We start from the raw sequence: 24,871 nt of genomic DNA, 5'->3' as shown, positions 1-24,871 counted from the left end.
TTTAAATTGGTTTCCTTAGTCACTATTGGTTGTGTAAAAATTGTAACATCTAGGGGCGCCTGGCTGGCTCAGGGGAGCATGCAACTCCTGATCTCAAGGTAGTGAATTCAAGCCCACCTTGGGTGCAGAGATTACTTAAAAATAAAATCTGAAGAAAAAAAAAAAGAAAATTGTAACATCTGTAGTGAAAAGCAGGATTCCAAAATGTATCATGAGTCAAAGAAATGTGCATACCTTTTGACTCAGAAATCCCTAATCCTAAAATTTAATCCTAGAGGAGTAATTCAACAGCAGAAAACAACATAAAGTTATTTGTTGCAGTACTATTTATAAGAGCTAAAAATTTGAAACAAATATTTCACATATACAGGTATTTTTAAGAATGTTATTATAGCTAGGGCACCTGGGTGGCTCAGTTGGTTAAGCGACTGCCTTCGGCTCAGGTCATGATCCTGGAGTCCCTGGATCGAGTCCCGCATCGGGCTCCCTGCTCAGCAGGGAGTCTGCTTCTCTCTCTGACCCTCCCCCCTCTCATGTACTTGCTCTCTCTCATTCTCTCTGTCTCAAATAAATAAATAAAATCTTTAAAAAAAAAAAAAAAGAATGTTATTATAGCTAATATATTTTGTAATTAAAATTATTATTTGAATGATTACAAAAACATTTTAGATGGTCTTAAGTTTAAAAAATCCACAAAATTATATAGGTCTCATGATTATAATATAAAAATAGATATAGAATTGATTAAAATTTTAAAAGAATATGAACATTGAAAATAGTTGTCTTTAGGTGGAGGGATTACATGTTTTTTCTTTTCAAATGTTTCATTCATTTGAGGGTCTTGGGTGGCTCGGCTGGTTAAGCTTCCAACTCTTGATTTTGGCTCAAGTCATGATCTCAGGGTTGTGAGATGGAGCCCTGCATCGGGCTCTTAGCTCAGAGTGGAGTCTGCTTGAGATTCTCTTCCTCTCCCTCTGCCCCTCCCCCACTCACATGCATATGCTCTCTGTCTCTCTCTCAAATAAATAAATTTTAAAAATCTTTAAAATGTTCAGTTCATTTTGTTGGATACAGATTTTGCAATAAATGTGATTTTAAAAAGAAAATGTACTTATAATCTACTTTATTAAAAGGATAATGCCAAAACGTAAGTTAACACTATTCAGTCTTTTTTTTTTTTTTTACAGAAAATTGGAGGTCTTCAAGAATGTAGAAATTTAGAAAAACTGTATTTATATTATAATAAAATTTCCAAAATAGAAAATTTAGAGAAATTATTCAAATTGGAGGTTCTCTGGCTGAATCACAATACAATTAGAAATATTGAGGTAAGATAATTTCAGTAATTCATATGTAAAGTCAGTTACCCCTGTGGAGTTTTAATCACAATGTCCAAGATCATATTATGGGCATATTTATGACCAGCTTAATTATTGTTAAGAAAAACTAACATGTATACCGCATTTATAATGTGTAGAAAACTTCATATACGGGGGGGTGCCTAGGTGGCTCAGTTGTTAAGCGTCTGCCTTGGGCTCAGGTCATGATCCCAGGGTCCTGGGATCGAGCCCCGCATCGGGCTCCCTGCTCAGCGGGAAGCCTGCTTCTCCCTCTCCCACTCCCCCTGCTTATGTTCCCTCTCTTGCTGTCAAATAAATAAATAAAATCTTAAAAAAAAAAAAAAAGAAGAAAGAAAACTTCATATACGATGTTTTCTTTACTCCTCCCACCAAGCTTGGGCGGTAGGTTATTTCTTCCTTGAAAGTTAAAAAAATAGAGATTTAGAGAAGTTATATATATATATATTGCCAAAGATTATAAACACATTCTGTGTGATGTGTTTTTCTTCCTACTCATCTTCCTCCTTTCCTCTCCCCTCCCCTCCCTGTTCCCTCTTCTTCCAATAATTCTCTCCACGTTCCAGAGAAACAAAGATGACTGCTTGAAGGCACCTACTTACTTCTGTGCTTGTGAAGTACACAGTACCCAGTGCTCAAAGCACTTGGAGAACTAACCAGATTGATCAGATCATTTATAAATATATATATTACTGACTTCCTCTAAATGATATATTGTCTAAATTTTCAGGGCTTGCAAACTTTGAAGAATTTAAATGACCTTAACCTTGCTGGAAATCTAATAAGCAGCATTGGTATGTATTATTTCATTTGGAATATGAGATAATGCTACAATAATTTTTTATCAGTATGAAAAGTACATTCTTAGATTTCTTTTTTTAGACTCTTTTGTATGATATTTTGCAAAGCATTTCTAAATCTATGATTATAGGATGTGAAAATACTAACCATTAATCAGTTGTTACTAACTATACAGTGTTACTATTAGCCTTACTTATATGCAAGAAATGATGATCATATACAACTAAGAAATATGACAGGATATGAACAGGAGGGAAAACAAGAAATTTAATTTTTCTTTCATCTTGTTTTTTAAATTAAAGGTCGATGTCTTGATCCCAATGAACAACTGGAAAGATTAAACCTTTCTGGTAACCAAATATGTTCTTTCAAGGTATGTTTAAGTGGAACAGTCTATTTTTATTTACCAACCTGGATCATGAACCATCTTATTGCAGAAAATGTACTAAATAGTTCCCTTTTAAAGAACAATTTAATTATTTTGGACTATCCATTACTCTAAGAAATTTTAGAGGCAGCTGATTAAGCTGGCCCTAATGATCTGACACTATTAAAACCAAACAAGAAACTATTTACTTGGCTTAGTTTTCCTCTGATCTTTCTGGCTACACCTCTGGTTTTTCATCTTCTCCTAACATCTAAAAAACGGGCTGCTCCAGGTTAGTCTCAGGATCTTTTCTCATTACTATCTGCATTTATTCTCTAAATAATCGCATTGTCTTATGACTTTAAATACCTTTTATACATTTATTATTCCTCACTTTCTACTTTCCCTAACAACTATTTCTATTTCTACTTTCCCTCATAACTCCCCAGAACTTTAGATATCTCCTATCCTAACTCAAACTGATTTCCTCCACACTGAATGTTCACTTCTTCTCCTGCATCCTTCTCTACCTCTCTAAATGGCATCTCCATTTTTCTTTTTTTTTTGAAGATTATTTATTTATTTATTTGACACACAGAGAGAGATAGCAAGAGAGAGAGCACAAGCAGGGGGACTGGCAGGGAGGCAGAGGGAGAGGGAGAAGCAGGCTCCCCGCTGAGCAAGGAGCCCGATGCGGGGCTTGATCCCAGGACACTGGATCATGACCTGAGCTGAAGGCAGCCGCTTAACTGACTGAGCCACCCAGGCGCCCCGGCATCTCCATTTTTCTAATAGCTTAAGCCAAAATCCTTAGAGTCATTTTTTTACTCCTCTTATTCCTTCATAACCCATATCCAATCTATCAGCAAGTTCTGTTGGCTCTACCTTCAGATATGTCCAGTCTGACCATTTTTTACCACCTAGATCTCTACTAACCTGATTCAAGACACGATCATCTCTAACCTGCATTTTGGAAGAAAAAAAAAAAAAAAGCCTCCAAACAGGTCTCCCTGTGTTTACCCTTTCACTACTATCAGTCTGTTTTCTACACAGCAATCTGCTCATTCAAAAACTATGTCAGATCAAATCACTCTTCTGCTCAAAACTCTCCCTTGGCTTCTCATCTCTTTCAGAGAAAAAGCCGATTCCTACAATGGCCCACAAGACTCTCTATAATCTAGTCTTCCCCGCACTGTGTCTCTGACCACAGCTTCTACCACTTTCCCCTTTGTTTACTCCATTCCAGCCACTCTGGTCTCCTCACTGGTCCTTGAATATAGCTAGTGCTCTCACCTTAGGGCCTTTGCACTTGCTGGGATATTCTTCCCCCAAATATCTTCATGGCTCATTCTCCTCATTCTTTGAGGATTTTGTTCAGATGTTATGTTCTTTTTTTTTTTTTTAAAGATTTATTTATTTATTTGAGAGAGAGAATGAGAGAGAGCACATGAGAGAGGGGAGGGTCAGAGGGAGAAGCAGACTCCCTGCCGAGCAGGGAGCCCGATGCGGGACTCGATCCCGGGACTCCAGGATCATGACCTGAGCCGAAGGCAGTCGCTTAACCAACTGAGCCACCCAGGCGCCCCATATGTTATGTTCTTAGTGACACCTTTCCTGGCCAATTTAGGTAAAATAGCAATAACTCTACTACCCTCCCTAACCTGAAGCATTCCCATCACTCTTTCCTTGTTTTTTCTTCTTGGCACTTATGCCACATCCCCTGGCACTTATCCACATCCTTTCCTACTAGCTCCACGAATGCAGGAACCTTGCCTGTTTTATTCACTGCTGTATCCATAATGCTTAAAACAGTACTTGACATGTAAAGTCTCAATAAACATTTGAATGAAAGAGAGGAAAACAAAAAGACTTAATGTTGATGGCATATAATGTAGGTGAAAACATATGGCATTTATAATTTTGACAGTGTCAAATTGAAAGTGCATACTCAAACACTTCCTTTAGACAGTAATGAAGAAAGATGAATAAATACACTATAAAAATATTTTGAATTGATCATTATTAAAATACACATCCTCAAGGGGCGCCTGTGTGGCTCAGTCGTTAAGCGTCTGCCTTCAGCTCAGGTCACGATCCCAAGGTCCTGGGATCGAGCCCCGCATCGGGCTCCCTGCTCAGTGGGGAGCCTGCTTCTCCCTCTCCCACTCCCTCTACTTGTGTTCCCTCTCTTGCTGTGTCTCTCTCTGTCAAATAAATAAATAAAATCTTAAAAAAAAAATACACATCCTCTTACTCAGAGAAGAATATTAGACACCAAAAAGCTATAGAATGAGGCAGAATGTCATAAACACTTTAACCAGAAGTTTTAAAAATATAAAAAGTTTAAACAAAATTTTATTGGTCAAATTCAAGAGGAAATATTCGATGTGAACACTGAGGGGCTGACAGAATTTCAACAGGCATTGGAGGAGGATCTACAATGCAGTGGGAGGAACTCTTGATCTTGGGGTCATGAGTTCAAGCCCCACACTGGCATAGAGATTACTGAAAAATATATATATACATGTGTATATATAAATACATGCTGTGGGAAGTAGGCATTCTAAGATGGGGAGAACAATATGCATGAAGACATGGTGGTAAGAAATCAAGGGGTATATTTGAGAACATCAGCGGAAGACAGCAGAGGGAACTATGAAAGATAAATTTGGAATGCTGTGGGAGGTAATTTTTAAGCTAACTTATGAGACATGAGTAGGAGGTGCCTAGGGAAAGAGCATTCCAGGCAAAGTGTGAAGGACCTAAGTGGGGGGAAAGAGCATGGCAAATTCAAGAAACTAGAAATCTGTGGCTGGAACAGAGTGAGGGAGAGAATCATAAATCGAAGCTGAAGAAGATTAAGTCCACAATGCTGTGAGGATAAGGTCCTACCAAGAAGCCACATAGAGGGGCGCCTGGGTGGCTCAGTTGGTTAAGCGACTGCCTTCAGCTCAGGTCATGATCCTGGAGTCCCAGGATCGAGTCCCGCATCGGGCTCCTTGCTCAGCAGGGAGTCTGCTTCTCCTTCTGACCCTCCCCCCTCTCATGCTCTATCTCATTCTCTCTCTCAAATAAATAAATAAAATCTTTAAAAAAAGAAAAAAAGAAGCCACATAGAAATTTATCTTACCCTGGCTGGCATGTGGTGCTTCAGCCTTCTGGTGCAGGAGAGCATAGCTGCATAGAAAGATCTGTCACTTCCAGCACTGCCACAAGCCAGAGGCAGCTTTGTACTGTGATAACATGAAGCTTAAGCAAAATAATAATGTAAAGCTCTCAGAATAATGACTAGCACACAGTAAGCACTCAGTAGATACACCATTTTATGATTACTATCACTTTAATTACATTAACCTATTCTGTTTCAATCTCCTCATCAAAAAAGTAGGGATAAAAATTAGATTGTGAAAATGTATTATATGGCATAAAATGAAAAAGGTTCTCTATATAATAATGATGGCCGTTTTTCAGAAAAGCATTGAAACATGATTCACAGCAACTTTTACTATTCTCACATTAAGAATGTTCCTGAAACACTATTATCTTGAATTTTTATCTCTAACCTTTCCATCCACCCTAAAAAGATACTATACTAGTGGTGATGGAATGCTTCTGTGCCACTTTCCATCCATAACAGATACCACACCACCAATTTTCAGTGAGATTTTGTGCTTTCATAGACTCCAATGTCATCTGACTTTAGACTATAGGTGGGGGTTGGAGGGGGTTCCTGAGTAAGACTTCAAAGTTCATACCTACCATAGCCCAGACTGATGGTCAAAGGAAACACAGCTACCCAAAATCAAAAAGAGTGTTTACTCCTCAGAACAGTCTGATGATTTACCTTCCTTGCCCCTGCAGAATTTGACCAAATAATTCTCTGCACAACTCTGTCCAGAAATCTCCATTTCAGAGCAACTCTGCTTAGTCCCACTTCTGCCATGAGCCCAGTACTAGCCTTGGGGCCAGCTAGCAAGAGTTTGGACACACATTGGCCACCTGACCTTGTCTTTTTTTTTTAATTTACTTATTTGACAGAGATACAGCGAGAGAGGGAACACAAGCAGGGGGAGTGGGAGAGGGAGAAGCAGGCTTCCCGCGGAGCAGGGAGCCCGATGCAGGGCTTGATCCCAGAACCCTGGGATCATGACCTGAGTGAAGGCAGACACTTAATGATTGAGCCACCCAGGCGCCCCAGAGCCTGTCTTACTTTTGACTCTGGGAGCCTGACTTCACGACTTACTTCCCCATTCCATTTGTACTTTATCTTCAGAACTAATGCCTTCTGGTTTTTGCTTTGGATTTCCCTTAACTCTGATTCTGACTCTACTAACTAGCATTACATCTGTTTAGAGCCAACCCCACCACAGTACCCTCCTCCACCAGGCCTCTGTCATGAATTCTTCTTCAGTTTTCTCAACACTTTAAAAATATAACCACTATTCCTAGTTTAGAGACTGAAGGCCAAAGCCAAGTAGACCTTTAACTTACAGACTTGTGTATGCATAAGCAATTGGTAATAGAGTTGTGATAAATTCTATAACAAAGGTAAACCCAGTGGCTAAAGAGAGTTCATAGGACCATCTGCCCCACACTTGGGCGATGAAACAAAACTCCCAGAAAAGATGATACTAGATTGAATCTTGACAGATTAAGAGGTAAAACTGGGATGAAGTTCAGTGCACTCAAAGGTAGCAGCATGAGTAAAGGTATAATGATAATTTAGGGTCTAGCACATTCTGAAACTTCCACTTGTTTGATACAGCTAAAACAAGAAATGTTAGGGTTGAAACAAAAGAGACAAGACTGAAGAGTTAAGCAAAGGCCAGATGCCAAATAAAGGAAGGTGTAAACAATGGCTTAAACCTCAGGATAAAAGATATTCAGGAGAAGCACTGGTCTAGAAGTGCATTATTAATCCCCCACGCACCACCACAGGGTGCAAGGAAAATGAGGCCCTCAGGAGAAAGCTAGGTTTCAGTTGCCATTAACTGGTAGAAAGGGCATTTACAGAAGAACAACAAGGAAACAAAAACCCCTAAAAATCAGGAATTCAACAGTGATTATGTCATATAGAATAGGGGTCCCCTAGCTTTTGATGAGAAAAGCATATCTGGAGGCTGAGGAGAATGGTGAGCAGTGTTCCTAGAGTGGTAAGTGTGAGAAATGGTGGCAGAGGAAGCAGGAGACCTACAGATACAATGGGGACAGTTGTTAGCAAAGGGCCTGTGCAGAGGGGGCAGCGTTGTCTTCATAAATAAATGTGCTCAGGTGACTGGCTCCAACGTCCCAGGTGGAATGCATGGTTTAGTAAATATTCTTTGACGTTTTATAGTTAAAATATATAGTTACAGAAGAGTCTCCTGTTTAATTATTGCTAGCTATTCTTCATGTAGTTGACATGTTTTTCACTAGAGAAAAAAAATTTTATCCATCTAAATCACTTTAACATGTTTAAGCACATGGTAAAATGCATTACATTAAATCATGGGTGATCTTAAGTGCTCAAATGCCTCCTTTATAAATGGACAGTTGCAATTAATTAATTGAACATTATTATTGCTGTTGTTTTAGGACCTCACTAACTTAACCAGGCTGCCTCACTTAAAGGATTTGTGTCTGAATGATCCTCAGTATAAGACCAATCCAGTTTGTCTGCTGTGTAATTATTCCACACATGTATTGTATCACTTGCCTAGCCTTCAAAGACTTGACACGTTTGATGTGTCAGCAAAACAGATCAAGGAACTGGCAGATGTAAGTGCATCCCTAATCAGATATCTGTGACTTAAGTTTAATTAATGCTTCTTTCTGGCTGTGTCCACATATGGTAGGTAGTATTATCTTGTCAGTTCTTGTCACCAACTCTACTTTTGCCCCAGTGAGCTGGCTATTTCACATAAACATATATAAATAACATTAGTACTGGAATATTAAATTTGATGACAGTACTAGAAGGTGAATTAATAGAAAAACACAATTTATACAAAACTAAAAAATCTGAAAGATTATCATGAGTGTCAAGAATAACTGAACTAGTGCAATATATACAAAAATTAATAAGGCCTAACTAACGTAGAAATGAAATAAATAACCCTCTCATTTGGAATACTATATATCAAAATTAAAAAATATCCATGGTTGATGGTAGTATGCCAGGATTAGGTAGATTTTAATCTAATTAAAAATGATTTGGGGTTCCCTAGAAGTACAGGTGGATCAACCCACACTCCCCAAATCTTGAAGATCTCTCAAATCTTGAAGAGAGCCATTCCTAGGCTGCCATTGATGGTGAACCTCCCAGTAAAGGGTCTAATTTCACATACCATCAAAGAATTCTATAATTTCAGAATGGAGTACATAGGAATTCACCATATTTATTAATAGTCTTTCCACATTGTATTTCTTCCTTTCCTTCCACTCCAGTGCGCCACTTTCGTTCATTCAGTTAACCATGTAGTAAATAGGTTTTGAGTATCTAGAGTGTGCCAAGCATGATGATGCCCCCACGTGAGCCCTCTCATCCTTTGTGGCTCATCCATCATCTCAATATAAAGCATGCCTTTATCTATTTGTCTTGTTCCTCTTCTCTTGCTAGCCTGAGGATTTTTCTCAGGTTCCATTCTCTCCTCTCTTTTCCATAACTGAGATTATCCTCTCTCCCACCCCAATCTAAAAAGTGAACTGTCTTGCAATATCAAGCAAAGGGCTAGAGTTCTTGTCTATTAGCAGATGATCAAAGTCATTGGAGATTCAGGGAAGAATGTCTTCTCTAACAGTGTGAAGTCAAAAATAACAGTAAAACTTCACAGTAACACATTTTTTGAAATGTCCATTATTATCTGCAGAATTTTACATTAGGCAGTTTCTTCCAAGGTGAGCTGGTTCACGCTTCATGAAATTACTTGGCTTATTAACTTCTCCAACAAATATTTAATACCTATTACATTCCAGCCACAGCTCAGGCCCTAGAGATACAGTGACTGAAACAGACAAAATCCCTGCTTGCTTGGAGTTTACATTCTTACGGGAGAAGACAAATAATAAGCAACTAAGTAGGAAAACAACTAGTATGTCAGGTAGTGATAAATGCTATGGAGAAAAATAAAACAAGGGTGAAGGAAACAAGATTATTTGTAGGGCCAGAGGGAGGAGTGTTGGGTACTATATATAGAATTGTTGGGAGAGGATTTCCTCAGGCAACACTTGGGCAGAGACCTGAAGGAAGTAAGTGAGCAAGCTTTTCAGGGATCAGCAAATGCAAAGAACTTGAGGCAGGAGCATGCATCTCAAATTTCAGGAACAGGAGGTTAGTGTAGGTGGAGCTGAGTAAGTGAGAGGAAGAGAAGAGATGAAAACAGGAATGGCCGAGGGGGGGAGAGCATATGAGACTGCAGGATGTTATAAAGATTTTGGCTTTTACTTTGAGTGAGGTGGGGCCACTGGAAAATTTCGAAGAGGAAAGACAAAATGACTTATTTTTTAAAGGGATCCTTTTCACTAATGGATTAAGAATAGAGGATTTGAGGGGAAAAGGTAAGTGCAGAGAAACCAGTTAGAGCCCAGTTACTGGGATGAGAGGTGTTGATGGTTTGATACAAGGTGTTAGTGGAAGAGGTGGTAAAAAGTAGTCAGATTCTGTAGTAGTTAGAAGGTGGAACCCATCTGGATTTGCTGTAGACTGACTGGATGTGAGGTGCAGAGGAAAGAAACAGTGATTCCAAGTTATTGGCCTCAGCAACTGAAGGAGGGAAGAAGTTGCTCTTAATGAGTTGAGGAAGAATATGGAAGGAGTGGGTTAAAAGGAAAAATCATGGTTTAATTTTAGGCATGTAAAAATTTTTAGAAGATTTTTTTATTTTAGAGAGAGCAGGCACGCATGCAAGTGGGGGGAGGGGCAGAGGAAGAGGGAGAGAAGCAGGCTCTCCTCTGAGAGCAGAGCCTGACACAGGGCTTGATCTTACAACCCTGAGATCATGACCTGAGCCAAAATCAAGAGTCCGACACTTAACTGACTGAGCCACCCACCCAGTGCCTCTTAGGCATGTAAACTTTGAGCAATCTTTTGAACATCTGAGAGGATATGTTCAATAAGTAGTTAGGTATGAGTCTGCTATTTAAGAGAGTTGCCTGGCTTGGAGATACAAATATGAGAGTTGAAGGCAGAAAGATGGTGCATAGAGCCAGGGACTAGATAAATCACCAAGGGAATGGTGTAAATGGGGAATTGTGTCAGTTGGGTCTTAGAGACTGGGGAGAGAGGAGGAACCTGCAGAAGAGATGGAAGAAGAGAGGTAAGAGAGGCAGGTTCTTTTGACATTCTGGCTAAGGTTGTCATACATTTGGTTTAGTCTTGTATATGTCAGAAGTACTATCATTAAAAGAATAAAATAAGGAATTGTTACACAGTTCCTTATATCTTCTCTTTCTTCACCCTTTTAAGGCAAAAATTATATATATATATATATATATATACATATATATATATATATATAGCTCAAGTTTTTATTTAGATCAAGATGATTTTTCAAATTCAAAGTATTTTTATTTAAGGATTGCATATGGATTCCAAGATGCTTTTTCTTCATTACCATTCCTAAGAAGACAGGTTGTATCTGGTTGTGGCAATTCTCCAATGTGATAAACTCTTGAGCAGGGTACTATTGATTCTTCCAATTTTAACCCATGACTCTGGAGTCATTTGTGTAAACTATTAAGTGGTAAGTAAAGTCAGGAGGACCACCATAGAGTCAGCATGGGAAAGAGGGAAGAATATGGGAGTTTAAAACAGAAGACTTGGATTCAAGCTCCAGTTGCATCCATTACAACCAGTCACTTAGACAAGGCCTTTCCCTTCCCAAACTTCAGTTTTCTGAACTATTAAGATAGTGATGATAAAAATAGTACCTGTCCTGAGGGTTATTGTAGGGACACAGTGAGTTAATGAGCATAAAACCCATTTTAATTGTTAAATACTATAAAAATAATCACTATGAAACTACATGACTTCATTCTTGTTTGGTAATCAAAGAAGCAAATGGAACAAATTTTGTTTGTTAGTACAAACATGCAATTGGATTTCACATTATAGTTAGACTATTTTCAAAAAAATTTTTTTACTGTAATAAGCAAGTAATTCTACCAAAGTGGAATTGGATGAAAAATGAGTTCGACATTCTCAAAAGTTCAAACACAAAAAAGCAAATTGAATATAGTAAGCCTATAAAGTCGATTTGCCATGTATTTACAATTTACAACATAGTCTTCCCCACTTTTCCAAAGTCTAAGTATATACTCTCAAACAAGGATAAAAAAACCCTGATTGATAACTCTTATTTATTGTTATGACACTGTAAGTGATTTTTGAAAGAGTTCAGGAATGGGGCGCCTGGGTGGCTCAGTCGTTAATTGTCTGCCTTTGGCTCAGGTCATGATCCCAGGGTCTTGGGATCGAGCCCCATGTCAGGCTCCCTGCTCAGTAGGAAGCCTGCTTCTCCCTCTCCCACTCCCCCTGCTTATGTTCCTTCTCTTGCTTAGTCTCTCTCTGTCAAATAAATAAATAAAATCTTAAAAAAAAAAAAAAAGGAAGAGTTCAGGAACAGTAAAATATCATAATTTATGTCCCTAAATGCAGATATAGGTATATTCTTTTTTTTTTTTAAATGTTTATTAATTCTATATAGGAAGAAGGAGTATTTTTTTTTTTTAAGATTTTTTATTTATCTATTTGACAGAGAGAGACACAGCGAGAGAGGGAACACAAGCAGGGGGAGTGGGAGAGGGAGAAGCAGGCCTCCTGTGGAGCAGGGAGCCTGATGGGGGGCTCGATCCCAGGACCCTGGATCATGACCTGAGCTGAAGGCAGACGCTCAACGACTGAGCCACTCAGGCGCCCCTAGGTATATTCTTAATAAAATATAAAAGTACAGTAGAAGAAACTGTGCAGGGATACACTAGAAACTGAAATCAGTAGATATCTGTGGAAGGTGGGGCATATGGGAAACAGGTGTGGGAAGTAGACTTTTCATTGTATACTTTTCAATTATTTTGCTGTTTGAAACATGAATATATTACTTATTCAAAAATAATTAGGGGGCCTGCGTGGCTTAGTTGGTTAAGTTCAGCCATCTACCTTTGGCTCAGGTCACGATCTCAGGGTCCTGGGATCGAGCCCCGTGTTGGGCTCCCTGCTCAGCGGGGAGTCTGCTCCCTCTCCCTCTGCCCCTGCCCCCCCCACTTATGCTCTCTCTCTCTCTTAAATAAATAAAATCTTTAAAAAATTTAAAAACAAAAGAAAAGCAGTATTTTTTTGTCCCCCACCTAAGGGACTCCAAGTTAAATTTGAATTTCAGATAAGCAACAAATAATGTTTTAATATCATACTTCTTAAATTTAGTTATACTTATCCACTTATACTCAAGCATTATTTACTGTTTACCTGAAGTTCAAATTTAACTTACATTTTATCTAGCAATCCTATCTCTACTCATGTTCTCTCATTTTAGATTTAAGAATTCAATAGAATTTTTTAGCTGCCACTGACTCAAAGTATTCTTTGTTGGATTTTCCATTTTCTCCAAATAGTCAAAAATTAAGAAACACGAATTGCCATTTCATTTTTTCTTCTAATTCCATTGCACTTCCAAAATAAGCTCTTCTTTATCAGGAATTTTTTATACCTTAATCATTCTAAAAAACATTTTTTTTTTTCCTGAACCATTCTGTGTTATTAATGCCTTATTTTTTGCGGAGGAATTTAGTGATTTCAATTTCAGAACTTCATAATATGCATGGGCAAGGGAATTCTCTTGGCCTGTTCATCCTAGCATATATTTGTGTCTGTTCCATCTTTTATGCCAGATAATTCTGTTGGGATCTTAATTATCCACTCTCTACCAAATAAATCACATAACAGGAGCCTGCATCTATGAAAATACATGTCCAGAACAGTGTACAAGCCTTCCAAATTATTTGAGGTACAGGTTTCCTAATAAAAAGAAATGCCTTCATTATTTCAAGTAAACAGTTAAATATAAGTCACATTTAATAGTGCATTTGATTTGTTTATTTTTTCCTCAGCTAGTTCTTTTTGACTAATACTGCTTATGAGTATTAGCTGTAGTAGTATAGTATTAGTATAACTGGTGTATTTTTCAATAGTAGACTTAGTCTATTTATCATCATGTATTTATTAATAACTGAGTGATCACTGGTATTAAGGTATACTAGGTGATGGGTAGATTGACAATTTACTTATTTGCTCAGTCTAAAACAAGTTTATTTAGAGCATCCTTTTAGAGAATTGGGGGAAAAAACCCATCAAATCCATGATTTCTTAGCCATGCTTTTAAAAACTCAATTGAATAATGTTACATTTGCTTTTAATGCTTTCCAGTGTATTTTTTCCCTAAATTAATCAAATAGGAATAATATAATTACATATTTGCCTTAGTAGTACTGCCTCTTTAGCTAAATGATACGATTTTATAAACAATTCTATCTGGAGGCTCTTAATGTTGTCATCCTCGAATAAATGTGAGTATGCCTCACACTTAAAATATTATCCACAAAGAAAATCTTTGGAATTTTATATTTTGCTTATTAAGTTTACATACAGCACTCTGTAGCCATTATCATTTCAACTATCATCATTATTAGTAATCGAGCATTCAAAACTTTCCAGTGGGTTGGTTATATAGAACATATCACACTCCCGTAATGCCACTAATATTTACTTATAATGTTTTTTGCTTCAGTTAATCTTTTGTTGTTTTTTTCCCTCACTTTTAGACCACAGCAATGAAAAAAATAATGTATTACAATATGCGTATAAAAACTGTTCAGAGGCATCTTAATGAAGACCTTGAAAAACTGAATGATCGAAAATGCAAATTACAGAAGTTGCCAGAAGAACGAATAAAATTATTTAGCTTTGTGAAAAAAAATGTAAGATTTAATATTATAAAATTTCAGTGGCCATATCTTAAGAAAACTGGCAAAAAGACAGCATTATCTTTTAAATTATATATATACGTATATATATAAAATTTTTTTTATTAATACTTCCAAGTTTGCCCCCAAACTTTTGATTCCATTTGCTTGACTAAGCTTCATTGTGTGCTTAGAAGTCTGCAACCATAAAAAGGTATAGGCTTATTAATTTATAAACATTTTAAAAAGCTGTGTAATCCAATATGAATCCAAAAGTTATAGAGATCTATTAGAGTTATTTCAGCTGCATTTTTTTAGACCCCTTCAGGCTGTGCTCAAAATTCATTTTTTTGCCTAAAGTGCTAAAATATCCCTTTACTAATACTATTAAGGTATTAAGACAGGGTGGGAACTTTAAATCAAGCTGTACTTCGGTAGTTATATTATGTGTGTTTTTTTTTTACTTGGAGTAAATTGTATTTCCTTTACCAAAAGTAGTCTCTGAAAAATTAAGGATTATTAACCTCAAAATAGAACATATTAGAACTTACTGTATTTTTTTAAAGGCAAGAAAATATAATCATTCAACAAATGGTATTAAAAAAATAAACTATTTGGGAGTAGGGGAATTGTATTCTTAGTTTACACTTCACCAAAAATAAATGCCAGTGGGGAAAAAAGAACTAAATGTAAAAATTTTAAAAACCTGAAAAAACTGAAGAATATATAGATGTATATGTTTACCTGATCTCAGCCTACCAAATAAAAGAAATACTAGAAATGACAAAAGAACAGAATGTAGATTCGACTGCAAAAAATAAAAGTAAAATGCTTTGGTACTTAAAAAGCATCATTAATAAAAGTAAACAATAAATGACAGTCTGAAAAATGTCTTCAACAAACATCCTGGACAGATGTGATATCCCTACTATAAACAGTCATACATAAAACAAAAATCAAATATTGAAATAGAAAAACCAAGCAAAGCACATAAACTTCTATTTTACAAAAGAAGAAATAAAGAATGACTAATAAACATTTGAAAGAAGAGCTCAACTTAATTATGAATTTCCAAATGTGAATTAAGGTAACAACCATTTTGCCTATAAAATTGTCAAAGTATAACACATGGTAGTGCTCAGGCTGGTAAAGAGGAGTGTGACACTACTGTACCACCGATGGAATGTAATTTGGGTCGTACATATTCACAGCCTGAAAATGCTTGTAGCCTTGGACCCAGTAAATCTACATGTAGCACTCTGTTCTAAGGATTTGGATAAATATTTACATACATAAGCTATTTATCACTGTACTATTAATAACAACAAAAAATTGGAAACCTACCTGAATGTTTAACCAGAGAGGAAGAATTATTCATTCTTTTTTTTTTTTTTAAGATTTTATTTATTTATTTGAGAGAGAGAGAACACATGAGAGGGGATAGGGTCAGAGAACGAAGCAGACCCCCTGCTGAGCAGGGAGCCCGATGCGGGACTCGATCCAGGGACTCCAGGATCATGACCTGAGCTGAAGGCAGTCGCTTAACCAACTGAGCCACCCAGGCGCCCAAGAATTATTCATTCTTAAGATAGAATAGTATACTACCATTAAAACCCAAGTCTTTTAAATATATTTAATATTTATAAATACGTTAATTATCATTAATTATATTAATAGATAATATGTCATAATATATTTTTCTAAAATAAACAGGTTTTAATTAATAATATAATAGAAAGTTATCCTCAAAGTAAAACATTAACAAAATTTATTTTTGAATAAAAAATGAACCAGTATATGAAAATCATTTTATATCTATTTTTATGTGGAAATGAATGTATTAAGTAAAACCTGCAAATGTGAAAAATAATACCTCTAGATAAACTAGTAGACATTTTTATAAATGTCCTTAATTGTTTTTTAACAGCTGGATATAGCCATTATAGAGGGGGAGGACAGATAATTTGCAAATTTCTATATATATACACCTCTCCATGTATAGTACAATTTATCTTGAAATCCTGCAAGGCAGGGATTAAGGCAAGGCAAATGAGGCACTCACTGTGGGCCCAAAATCTGAGTGCTAAAAACCTCAGTAACTGCAATAAATCATACGTAGTACAGTATTTTTTCAAAATGCAGATGAATGCTGACAAAGCCCATTATGAACAAGAAAAAAACAAAATATCAAAATTTTAAATAAAGACATTGCTATGCTGAGCCATATATAGGAGACTGTGGCAAAAGGAAAAATATGCATCCCTATATACATGTTTTGTATATTTGCTATGGTTGATTTTTTTCCCAGAATACCAAAGTACTTGAAAAAATACTAAAAAATTGAAAGGTAGGTGTGATAGAAGTCACATTAATTTGAAGTTTAGATATTTTATTTATACCAAAGCCAGTATTTGTTATAATTTTACTTTGGCTTTAATAGAAGCAAACTCATCACTTAATATTTAAAAATCCATTTCTTCGCTTTTCTCATTGTCAATTAAAAAAGCTGCCACATTTGAAGTAGTTAAGACTGTCCCTTGGTCAAGAGAAATTGGCTGACTAAACTTGTACCGAAGTTGTAATCACATGTTTAGCATGTTTTTGTGAAGTTTGGCCTATTTATTATCTAGATTTTTATTTTGTTAATTTAAATTAACTATATATTTAATAATTCCACTAAAAATTTTTGCTCTCTGGCACACTGATTTCAACAGCTGGAACGGGAACTTGCTGAACTCAAGGGATCTGGCAAAGGGCACAATGATAGATCCAATAACAATAAAGTAACAGAACTTGAAAAATCAAAGAACTGTGAAACTGTCACAGAAGAACCAAATCTTCAACAGAAGATACTGACCAAACTAAATGCCTTGAATGAAAGGGTAACATTCTGGAACAAAAAACTAGATGAGTATGTTTTATGAATTGTCTAGTTGTTCAAACTCGAAACGAGAGAATAGAACGTTCTAGGCTATCCAGTTGAGCTCAGTTCCCTTCTTCATGAGTGGAAAGAATTATATGATGAAGTAAAACATGGAATGTGTTTCTAGTCCAGTTCCCAGTAGAGCTAGACATCACTGGTTCAAAGCTGACATACGTAGTTTTTTCGAGAGGCAATACTTACTTAGGCACAGTGAACTTCCCTCCACTGGCTTCCTGTCACATCACTGCTCTAGTGAATGCAAACTAAAAAAAGAGCTGCTACTGATGCAGAAAACTCACCACATAGATCTGACTGAGCAAAGCATATACACAGTTGTCTGGAATCATGTAGAAACAAACTCTGGTTGAGTATCAACTAGAAATATAAAGCAAGAAAACTTAGTCGTGTAAATTTTTTATTTACTAGGGCACTAAATGGATAAGTTAGTTTGCCCTGTCAATACTACTACTACTACTACTAATAACTAACATTTATTGGATTCTTTGTGCCAAATTCTTTGCTAAGAGCTTTACAAGTATTTTGCATATAATCCTCAAAAAAGCTTTTTCAGGTGTGGTACTATTAATATTGCCATTTTACTAAGAAACTACAACATAAAAAGATCTGAGAGTCATAAGTGGCGGAGCCAGGTTAGCCTTCTAACCTTCACATATTCTGAAGTTAACATAATTTGAAGTGATTTTAATTGCCAGAAATAGAGTATCTTTTCCTTGGTTTAACTGTTAACACCAGGCTTTCTTTATCCATTGAAAGAAGCCTATATTTTCACATCAGCTATAAAAAAAAATTATTTTAATCTTAATGTGATTTTTAAGTGTTTCTAATGGCTTTATTTTTTTTCTTAAATAGAATTGAAGCAATTTATCGTGTTGAAGTAAAGCAAAAGAAGAGAAGTCATGGATTATTGATCCCATTTTTGTTAATTGAGTTGGAGACTGTGGGAAATATCCACTTTGAAGAAGGCACTCGATCTGATGACTGGTAAATCTATCTGAAATTTAGTTACAGCTTTAAAAATAATTTTAGGTGCTTAAGATAGATCATCAACCAAAATAAACTTATAAAATCTTCAGATGTCTAATTTTCAAAACACTTCTCATATAGAATATTCATCCACTGTAAATTGGCCATTACCTATTTTGCCATCAATACATTTTCTGTTGCCAGAATACAATTTTCAAAAGTTTATGGCCAAGTATTAATTTTATATATGTTTATACTATTCATTCCTGGACTGGACATAGGCCTGGATTCTGAATACTGTATGAGAAGCTAGAATACTGTATGCAGAAGCAGAATTGGCCACAGCAGGTTGCAAACACTGGAGGAGGCTCCCTAGCAAATTTCCTGGGGGTCCATAGTCAAAGTCAAACCAGTTATCTATAGCTAGCTAGGGTCAGGGTGCACATGGACTCTGTGAGTTAAAATAAGGCATACACTTAAAAGCCAGGAATTTGGGTGGAAAGCCCATTTAGATAAAAATGGAGAGAGCCACCAGAAACAGAAGAAGCAGGAAACAGACATACACACTTCAAAATTGAAGCCTACTGGTACAAACCAGAAAGTGGTTGTGTTGCTTCAACTCGAGGGTACAACCAAAGAAATGATTTTAAAGAACGGAAAGAAGGAAGGGAGGCAGGAGGGAAGGAAGGAAGAGGAGAAGGGAGGAAGGAAGGAGAAAGAAGGAAAGAAACGAAGGTGGGAAGAAGGGAAAGAAGAAGTTTGCAGCAGAAAAATATCACTAATTTTAACTTTCACATTTCTGCAGTCATTTTCTCAAAACTGGGGAGCCCACAAACAAGCCAAAGATTGCCACAGAATCCTAGAATATGCTGCAAATTTGGGTGTGTGGAAACCAGGAAACACATAAAGCTATAGAATGGACTTGATATATCATCCCAGAGGATTTTGCTCGCAATCAATGTTGAAACAAACATTGACTTTTATGGAGTAAAATGGAAAAATTGCAGTAACTTTTTATAAAGAAAAATACATGATTGTTATGGATTACTTTAAAACAAGCCCCCTGATTTATATTATATGTAGCTCTTAACCTCTGTGAGTAAAATCTTCTAAAGGGCCTTGGGGGTATGTTGGTGGAAAAGTCTGAGAAGTTCTGCCCAAGTAAGAAAGAGACCTTTAAAAATACTTTTTTTTGTATCAATGCATCCATTTGCCAAGCAGTTACCACTGTTTGCTTAACCACAATACCTGATTTTTATGTACAAAGATATAAAAGGTATTCATCCCAGTTCCCATATAAACAAGGCCTTGATTTTTCAGGTGCAAAAACTGAATGGTGTCTGTCTGCTGGGTGTATGAATAATTTTTTAGGCTTTTGTTTATATTCACTCAACCTAAATAGATTTGTTTATTATTATTTGTTTCTTTTTAATTTATTGCAGAGGAGGCTCTTTACAAAACAAGTAGATTATAGAGAAAAAAACATAAAAATAAAATGACTTAAAAGACATTTAGGTAACTTTGTCAGCCTGATAGTAAATTAGCTTTGATGGATTTTTTAAAAAGATTTTTTATTTATTTATATGAGAGAGAGAGAGAGCATGAACAGGGGGAAGGGAAAAGGAGGGGCAAAGGGAGAGGGAGAGAGAGAGAAGGAGGCTGAGTGAGGAGCCTACATAGGGCTCGATCCCAGGACCCCATCAGGCTTGATCCTAGGACTGCGAGATGATGACCTGAGTCTAAGTCAGATGCTTAATCAACTGAGCCACCCAGGCACCCCAGCTTTGATGGATAATCAAATCTGATAAATTTGATCAAATCAAATTTTATAATTATTAGCAATTGTTTACTTGGTTTTAATAAGAATAACCTTGATCCATTTTAAGAAGAAAATCAAATATATATTGGCAGAATTTGAAAGACTGTTTTTTACTTTTAGTGTACCACAAGCTTGGCTACCTTAGCTGTGATTTTTTTATGGATGTTAAGAAATAACTACTGGGGTGCCTGGCTGGCTCTGTTGGAAGAACATGCAACTCTTGATCTAGGGGTTATGAGTTCAAGCCCCACATGGGGTGTAGAGATTACTTAAAAAAAAAAAAAAAGGAAAAAACTACTAACGTGCTTTAAATTGCTCTATGTGCTACATGTCTAGTTATTTATTTAAACACTGGCTTCTCTTTTATTAATACTTTTAAAGCCAGTGATTTAGGATTTAAATAAAAAGTACTGGAGTATGATACATGACATGTATCATATGATCTCACTGATATGAGGAATTCTTAATCTCAGGAAACAAACTGAGGGTTGCTGGAGTGGTGGGGGGTGGGAGGGATGGGGTGGCTGGGTGATAGACATTGGGGAGCGTATGTGCTATGGTGAGCACTGTGAATTGTGTAAGACTGATGAATCACAGACCTGTACCTCTGAAACAAATAATACATTATATGGTAAAAAAAAAAAGAAGATAGTAGGAAGGGAAAAATGAAGGGGGGAAATTGGAGGGGGAGACGAACCATGAGAGATTATGGACTCTGAGAAACAAACTGAGGGTTCTAGAGGGGAGGGGGGTGGGGAGATGGGTTAGCCTGGTGATGGGTATTAAAGAGGGCACGTACTGCATGGAGCACTGGGTGTTATGCACAATGAATCATGGAACACTACATCAAAAACTAATGATGTAATGTATGGTGATTAACATAATGTAATAAAATTTTTAAAAAGTACTGGAGTAGAGCTAGAACCCAAATACAAAGATTTTGTCAAAACAGCCTTTATTTATTTCTTTAGCAAAAGAGCATTGCAGATTTCTAATTATGTATCATTTGATATTTCTTAGCTTCATTTATTTTATGAAATAAAAGGACTATCTTTTTCAGTTTAAAGACGACCTTGTTTTATAGAGACTTCCTTGTTGAGTAGATTTTTGCCACTGTAGCATTATCATTACAGATTCATATTATCTACCTATGTATTACCAGTTGAGCTAGCCATTGACAGCAGACAACATTGGTCAAGTCAGGACTCACTCCAAAGCATAAAACATAGTCCTTGTGCTTGAGAAGCTTTGAACCTGGTTATAGATTCAGGGCATTTACAGTTTGAAGAAATAAGTTCAAAACATCACAAAATAATATATAAGTGACTATAAGTTCCTTGGGGACAGATAAAATGTTTCATGTACCTCATAAGTCATAAAAACTAGCATGGGGCTGGCTGGATTCGTAACTCCATAAATACAGTTTGATGTTTCTGAATCACTTAATACTCACTTTAACAGTTTCACTTTTGTGTATATAATGACGTTCAGTAATCTAACCCTTATATATAAAGATTTCATGCTTCCTGTACTATTTCAGGGAGTTACAGCAGCACAAACTTTTTGTTTTATACTGATAAGACATTGATATAAGTCAGCAAATAAGTTGACAGTATTTATTAAACCCTTGTTTAGGATTTTGAAGTACATTTTAATAGGTTTTATTGAGCTCCAGCCATTTAAAAAATGTGCATTCTACATTTGCTAAATGAGTGCATCATTTGGATATTATTGAATGATCGTAGGCATCTCTCTTTGTAACTCAATCTCAGTCAGTGATGTATATCACCACTGGGGATGCTCACACATGCCAGTACCACTGAATGAGTGATGGTACGCAATGAAATGATGGGCCCTCACTCTCCTAGCCTCTACTGTACTTGATGCTGCTAACCATTCCTTCTTTGTAACTTCACCTCTCTTGTTTGTTTTTTTTTAAGATTTTATTTATTTGAGAGAGAGAGAGAGAACACAAGCAGGGTGGGGGGAGGGGGAGGGACAGAGGGAGAAGCAGACTCCCTGCTGAGCAGGGAGCCTGATGTGAGGCTCCATCCCAGGACCCTGAGATCATGACCTGAGCTGAAGGCAGACGCTTAACTGACTGAGCCACCCAGGTGCCCCTCACCTCTCTTGTTTTTTGCACCTAGACATTTTCTATTTCCTTTTTATATTCTCTTGCCAGTCTCTTGTATTCCTGAACTTTTAAAAACTACTTACAGTTAGAGTCTTTCTCCTTTACTCTATTCCTGTTAGATGTTTCTATCTGGATGTCCAACTGGTAAGGCAAACTCAACACATTCAAAAGAGAACTCATCTGTGAAGTAATAAAATATACAGTAAGGTTAGAGTCAGAAAACCTAGGTCAAACTCTATCTACATAATCTTGAATCAGTCATTTAACCCATTTGAATCTCATCTATAAAAATGAAAAAAATGAAAATCTACCACAAAAGATTACTGCTAGGATTAGACAAAATAGTGTAAAAATACTTAGTTCTTAATCTTTATGTTTTTGTTTTCCTCTTCCTACCTACAAACCACCCCTTCTACTGACTTCTCCATTCCTGTTTGTGGCACTACCATCCTACCAGTCATGCAGACTCAATAAACATTGAAGCCATTCTTGACTCCATTCTCTCCCTCAGTCTCCACATCCAATCAGGGCAAGACCCTCCATGACGTCTCTTGCATTCATTCTCTCCTCTCCATTGTAACCCAAATCACCTGCACACAGGACCTCAGAACCTTCCTCTTAGACTATGCTACAACATCTAGCAGAGTGTCTGGATGTAGTAGGCACTTGGTATTTGCTAATCAATCCGTAAAGATAACTAACCATATACTGAGATGGAAAACACTCTGGAGGAGCAGGCTTAGAGGCAGGTGTTGAATTAAGTTTGGGAAGCCTATTCCATGTGCAAGTGAATATACCAAGTAGGCAGCTGGATGTTCAAGTCAGGGTATATCCATCTAAATTGGGTAGAGATAAAGTCTGGGAATAAAATGTTGGAGTTTATTGGTGTATATATAAAATGTATTTTTTCTATATATTGCCAAGGAACCAGATGAAATCACCTAGGGATAGTGTTCATGGAAACAAGAGGAGAGTCAAAGACTGATTCCTGGTGCAATCCAACATTTAGAAACGTGTCAGAGGAAAAAGAACCAGCAAAGAAAACCATGAGAAAGCCTGTAAGAAGAAAGCCAGAAACATATAGTTTCATTGAAGCCAAAAAAGAAAGTGTTTCAGTAATGGAGGATTACTCAACCAATGTATCTTTTAGTCAGAACACATATATAATAATTAATAAAACAACTCTTAATTTTATGTTTCAAAGCTTAGCATCTTTTTTATTGATTGAATAAGTATACCTAGTTTGAAAACAGACATGGAACACTACATTAAAAACTAATGATGTAATGTATGGTGATTAACATAACATAATAAAATAAAAATTTAAAAAAATGAAAACAGAGCTATAATATGACAATGTATCTTTAGCAAAAACATAAAATATGGGCTATAACTTTTTATCATATGTAACTTTGTGTTCTTCAACATTTTAAGGACAATCTGTTATTTTCTTTGTATATATTCTGTCTTCCCATATAGGTTTAACTCCTGCTATGAATTAATTCTCTCACGTTTTTGTACATGGGACTTCAGAACATATGGAATTACAGGAGTGAAAGTAAAACGTGTCATCAAAGTCAACAACCGCATTCTGAGACTAAAATTTGAAGAGAAATTCCAAAAGTTTTTTGACAATGAAGATAATCATGATTCAGAGTAAGAAGTTAAATTCCATAAGGAACATTTTTATAGAAGTCTGATTTTATTTTGTAAAAGAGTCTTTCTTTTTTAAAAGTTTACAATACTAAAAATATTACCTTGTTAGTAAATATTTCCTTTTCATGCATCTCCCTTGATTATACCCACACTGGGGCTCTTTTTGAGACTGAGGGGGATTGGAGGCTTAATAATGACGCTGGAACATGCATTGTAAATGGGAAATATCCTGCAGGATATACGGTTGTCTTATCTATAGCTAAGCTTTTTTGGAATCAATTCTCAAAATTTTTTTTGTCTCAATTATTCTTAAGGAGCTATCGAAAGATGCTGGAATGTCTTTTTTATGTTTTTGATCCTGAAGTTACAGTGAAGAAAAAGCATCTGCTACAAATACTTGAAAAAGGATTCAAAGACAGTGAAACAAGCAAGGTAGTAACATAAAATGTTCAGAATGCTGCTTTCTTCCTAATGAATAAAGCTCTGCCATTGGTCAGGCAGAGTTCAATTCTTTTTTTTTTTAAAGATTTTATTTATTTATTTGAGAGAGAGAGAATGAGAGAGAACACATGAGAGGGGATAGGGTTGGAGGGCAAAGCAGACTCCCTGCCGAGCAGGGAGCCCAATGCGGGACTCGATCCAGGGACTCCAGGATCATGACCTGAGCCGAAGGCAGTGGCTTAACCAACTGAGCCACCCAGGTGCCCCAGAGTTCAATTCTTAATCCTTTTTTTTTTTTAAGATTTTATTTATTTATTTGACAGAGAGAGAGCACAAGCAGGCAGAGAGGCAGGCAGAGGCAGGGGGAGAAGCAGGCTCTCTGCTGAGCAGGAGCCCAACACAGGGCTCGATCCCAGGACCCTGGGATCATGACTTTAGCCAAACAAAGGCAGACACT

The 24,871-nt window shown here is 36.6% G+C and overlaps 2 protein-coding genes across 4 annotated transcripts in view; one reads left to right on the top strand and one right to left on the bottom strand.

Annotated features, from left to right (window-relative positions):
• Positions 1-24,871, bottom strand: part of RTN1 (reticulon 1) — a 381,779-nt gene that overhangs the window by 246,870 nt on the left and 110,038 nt on the right. For all 3 annotated transcript variants that reach the window (XM_034993216.1, XM_034993215.1, XM_034993217.1), the window contains one exon: positions 22,401-22,497. In XM_034993216.1, the coding sequence (XP_034849107.1) occupies positions 22,401-22,497 (97 nt within the window). The remainder of the gene's footprint in view (positions 1-22,400; positions 22,498-24,871) is intronic.
• The window catches only part of LRRC9 (leucine rich repeat containing 9), a 113,845-nt gene that overhangs the window by 9,487 nt on the left and 79,487 nt on the right, over positions 1-24,871 (top strand). Inside the window, exons 4-12 of the mRNA XM_034993208.1 lie at positions 1,188-1,328; positions 2,089-2,152; positions 2,462-2,532; positions 8,101-8,283; positions 14,317-14,472; positions 17,172-17,368; positions 18,251-18,382; positions 23,797-23,973; positions 24,288-24,405. Coding sequence (XP_034849099.1) covers positions 1,188-1,328; positions 2,089-2,152; positions 2,462-2,532; positions 8,101-8,283; positions 14,317-14,472; positions 17,172-17,368; positions 18,251-18,382; positions 23,797-23,973; positions 24,288-24,405 — 1,239 coding nt within the window. The remainder of the gene's footprint in view (positions 1-1,187; positions 1,329-2,088; positions 2,153-2,461; positions 2,533-8,100; positions 8,284-14,316; positions 14,473-17,171; positions 17,369-18,250; positions 18,383-23,796; positions 23,974-24,287; positions 24,406-24,871) is intronic.

This window comes from Mirounga leonina, unplaced genomic scaffold, assembly GCF_011800145.1.
Source record: "Mirounga leonina isolate KUSES-001 unplaced genomic scaffold, KU_Mleo_1.0 Mir_82, whole genome shotgun sequence".
NCBI lineage: Eukaryota > Metazoa > Chordata > Mammalia > Carnivora > Phocidae > Mirounga > Mirounga leonina.
Note: the sequence above shows the minus strand (reverse complement) of the source record. Positions and strands in the feature narration are given on the sequence as shown.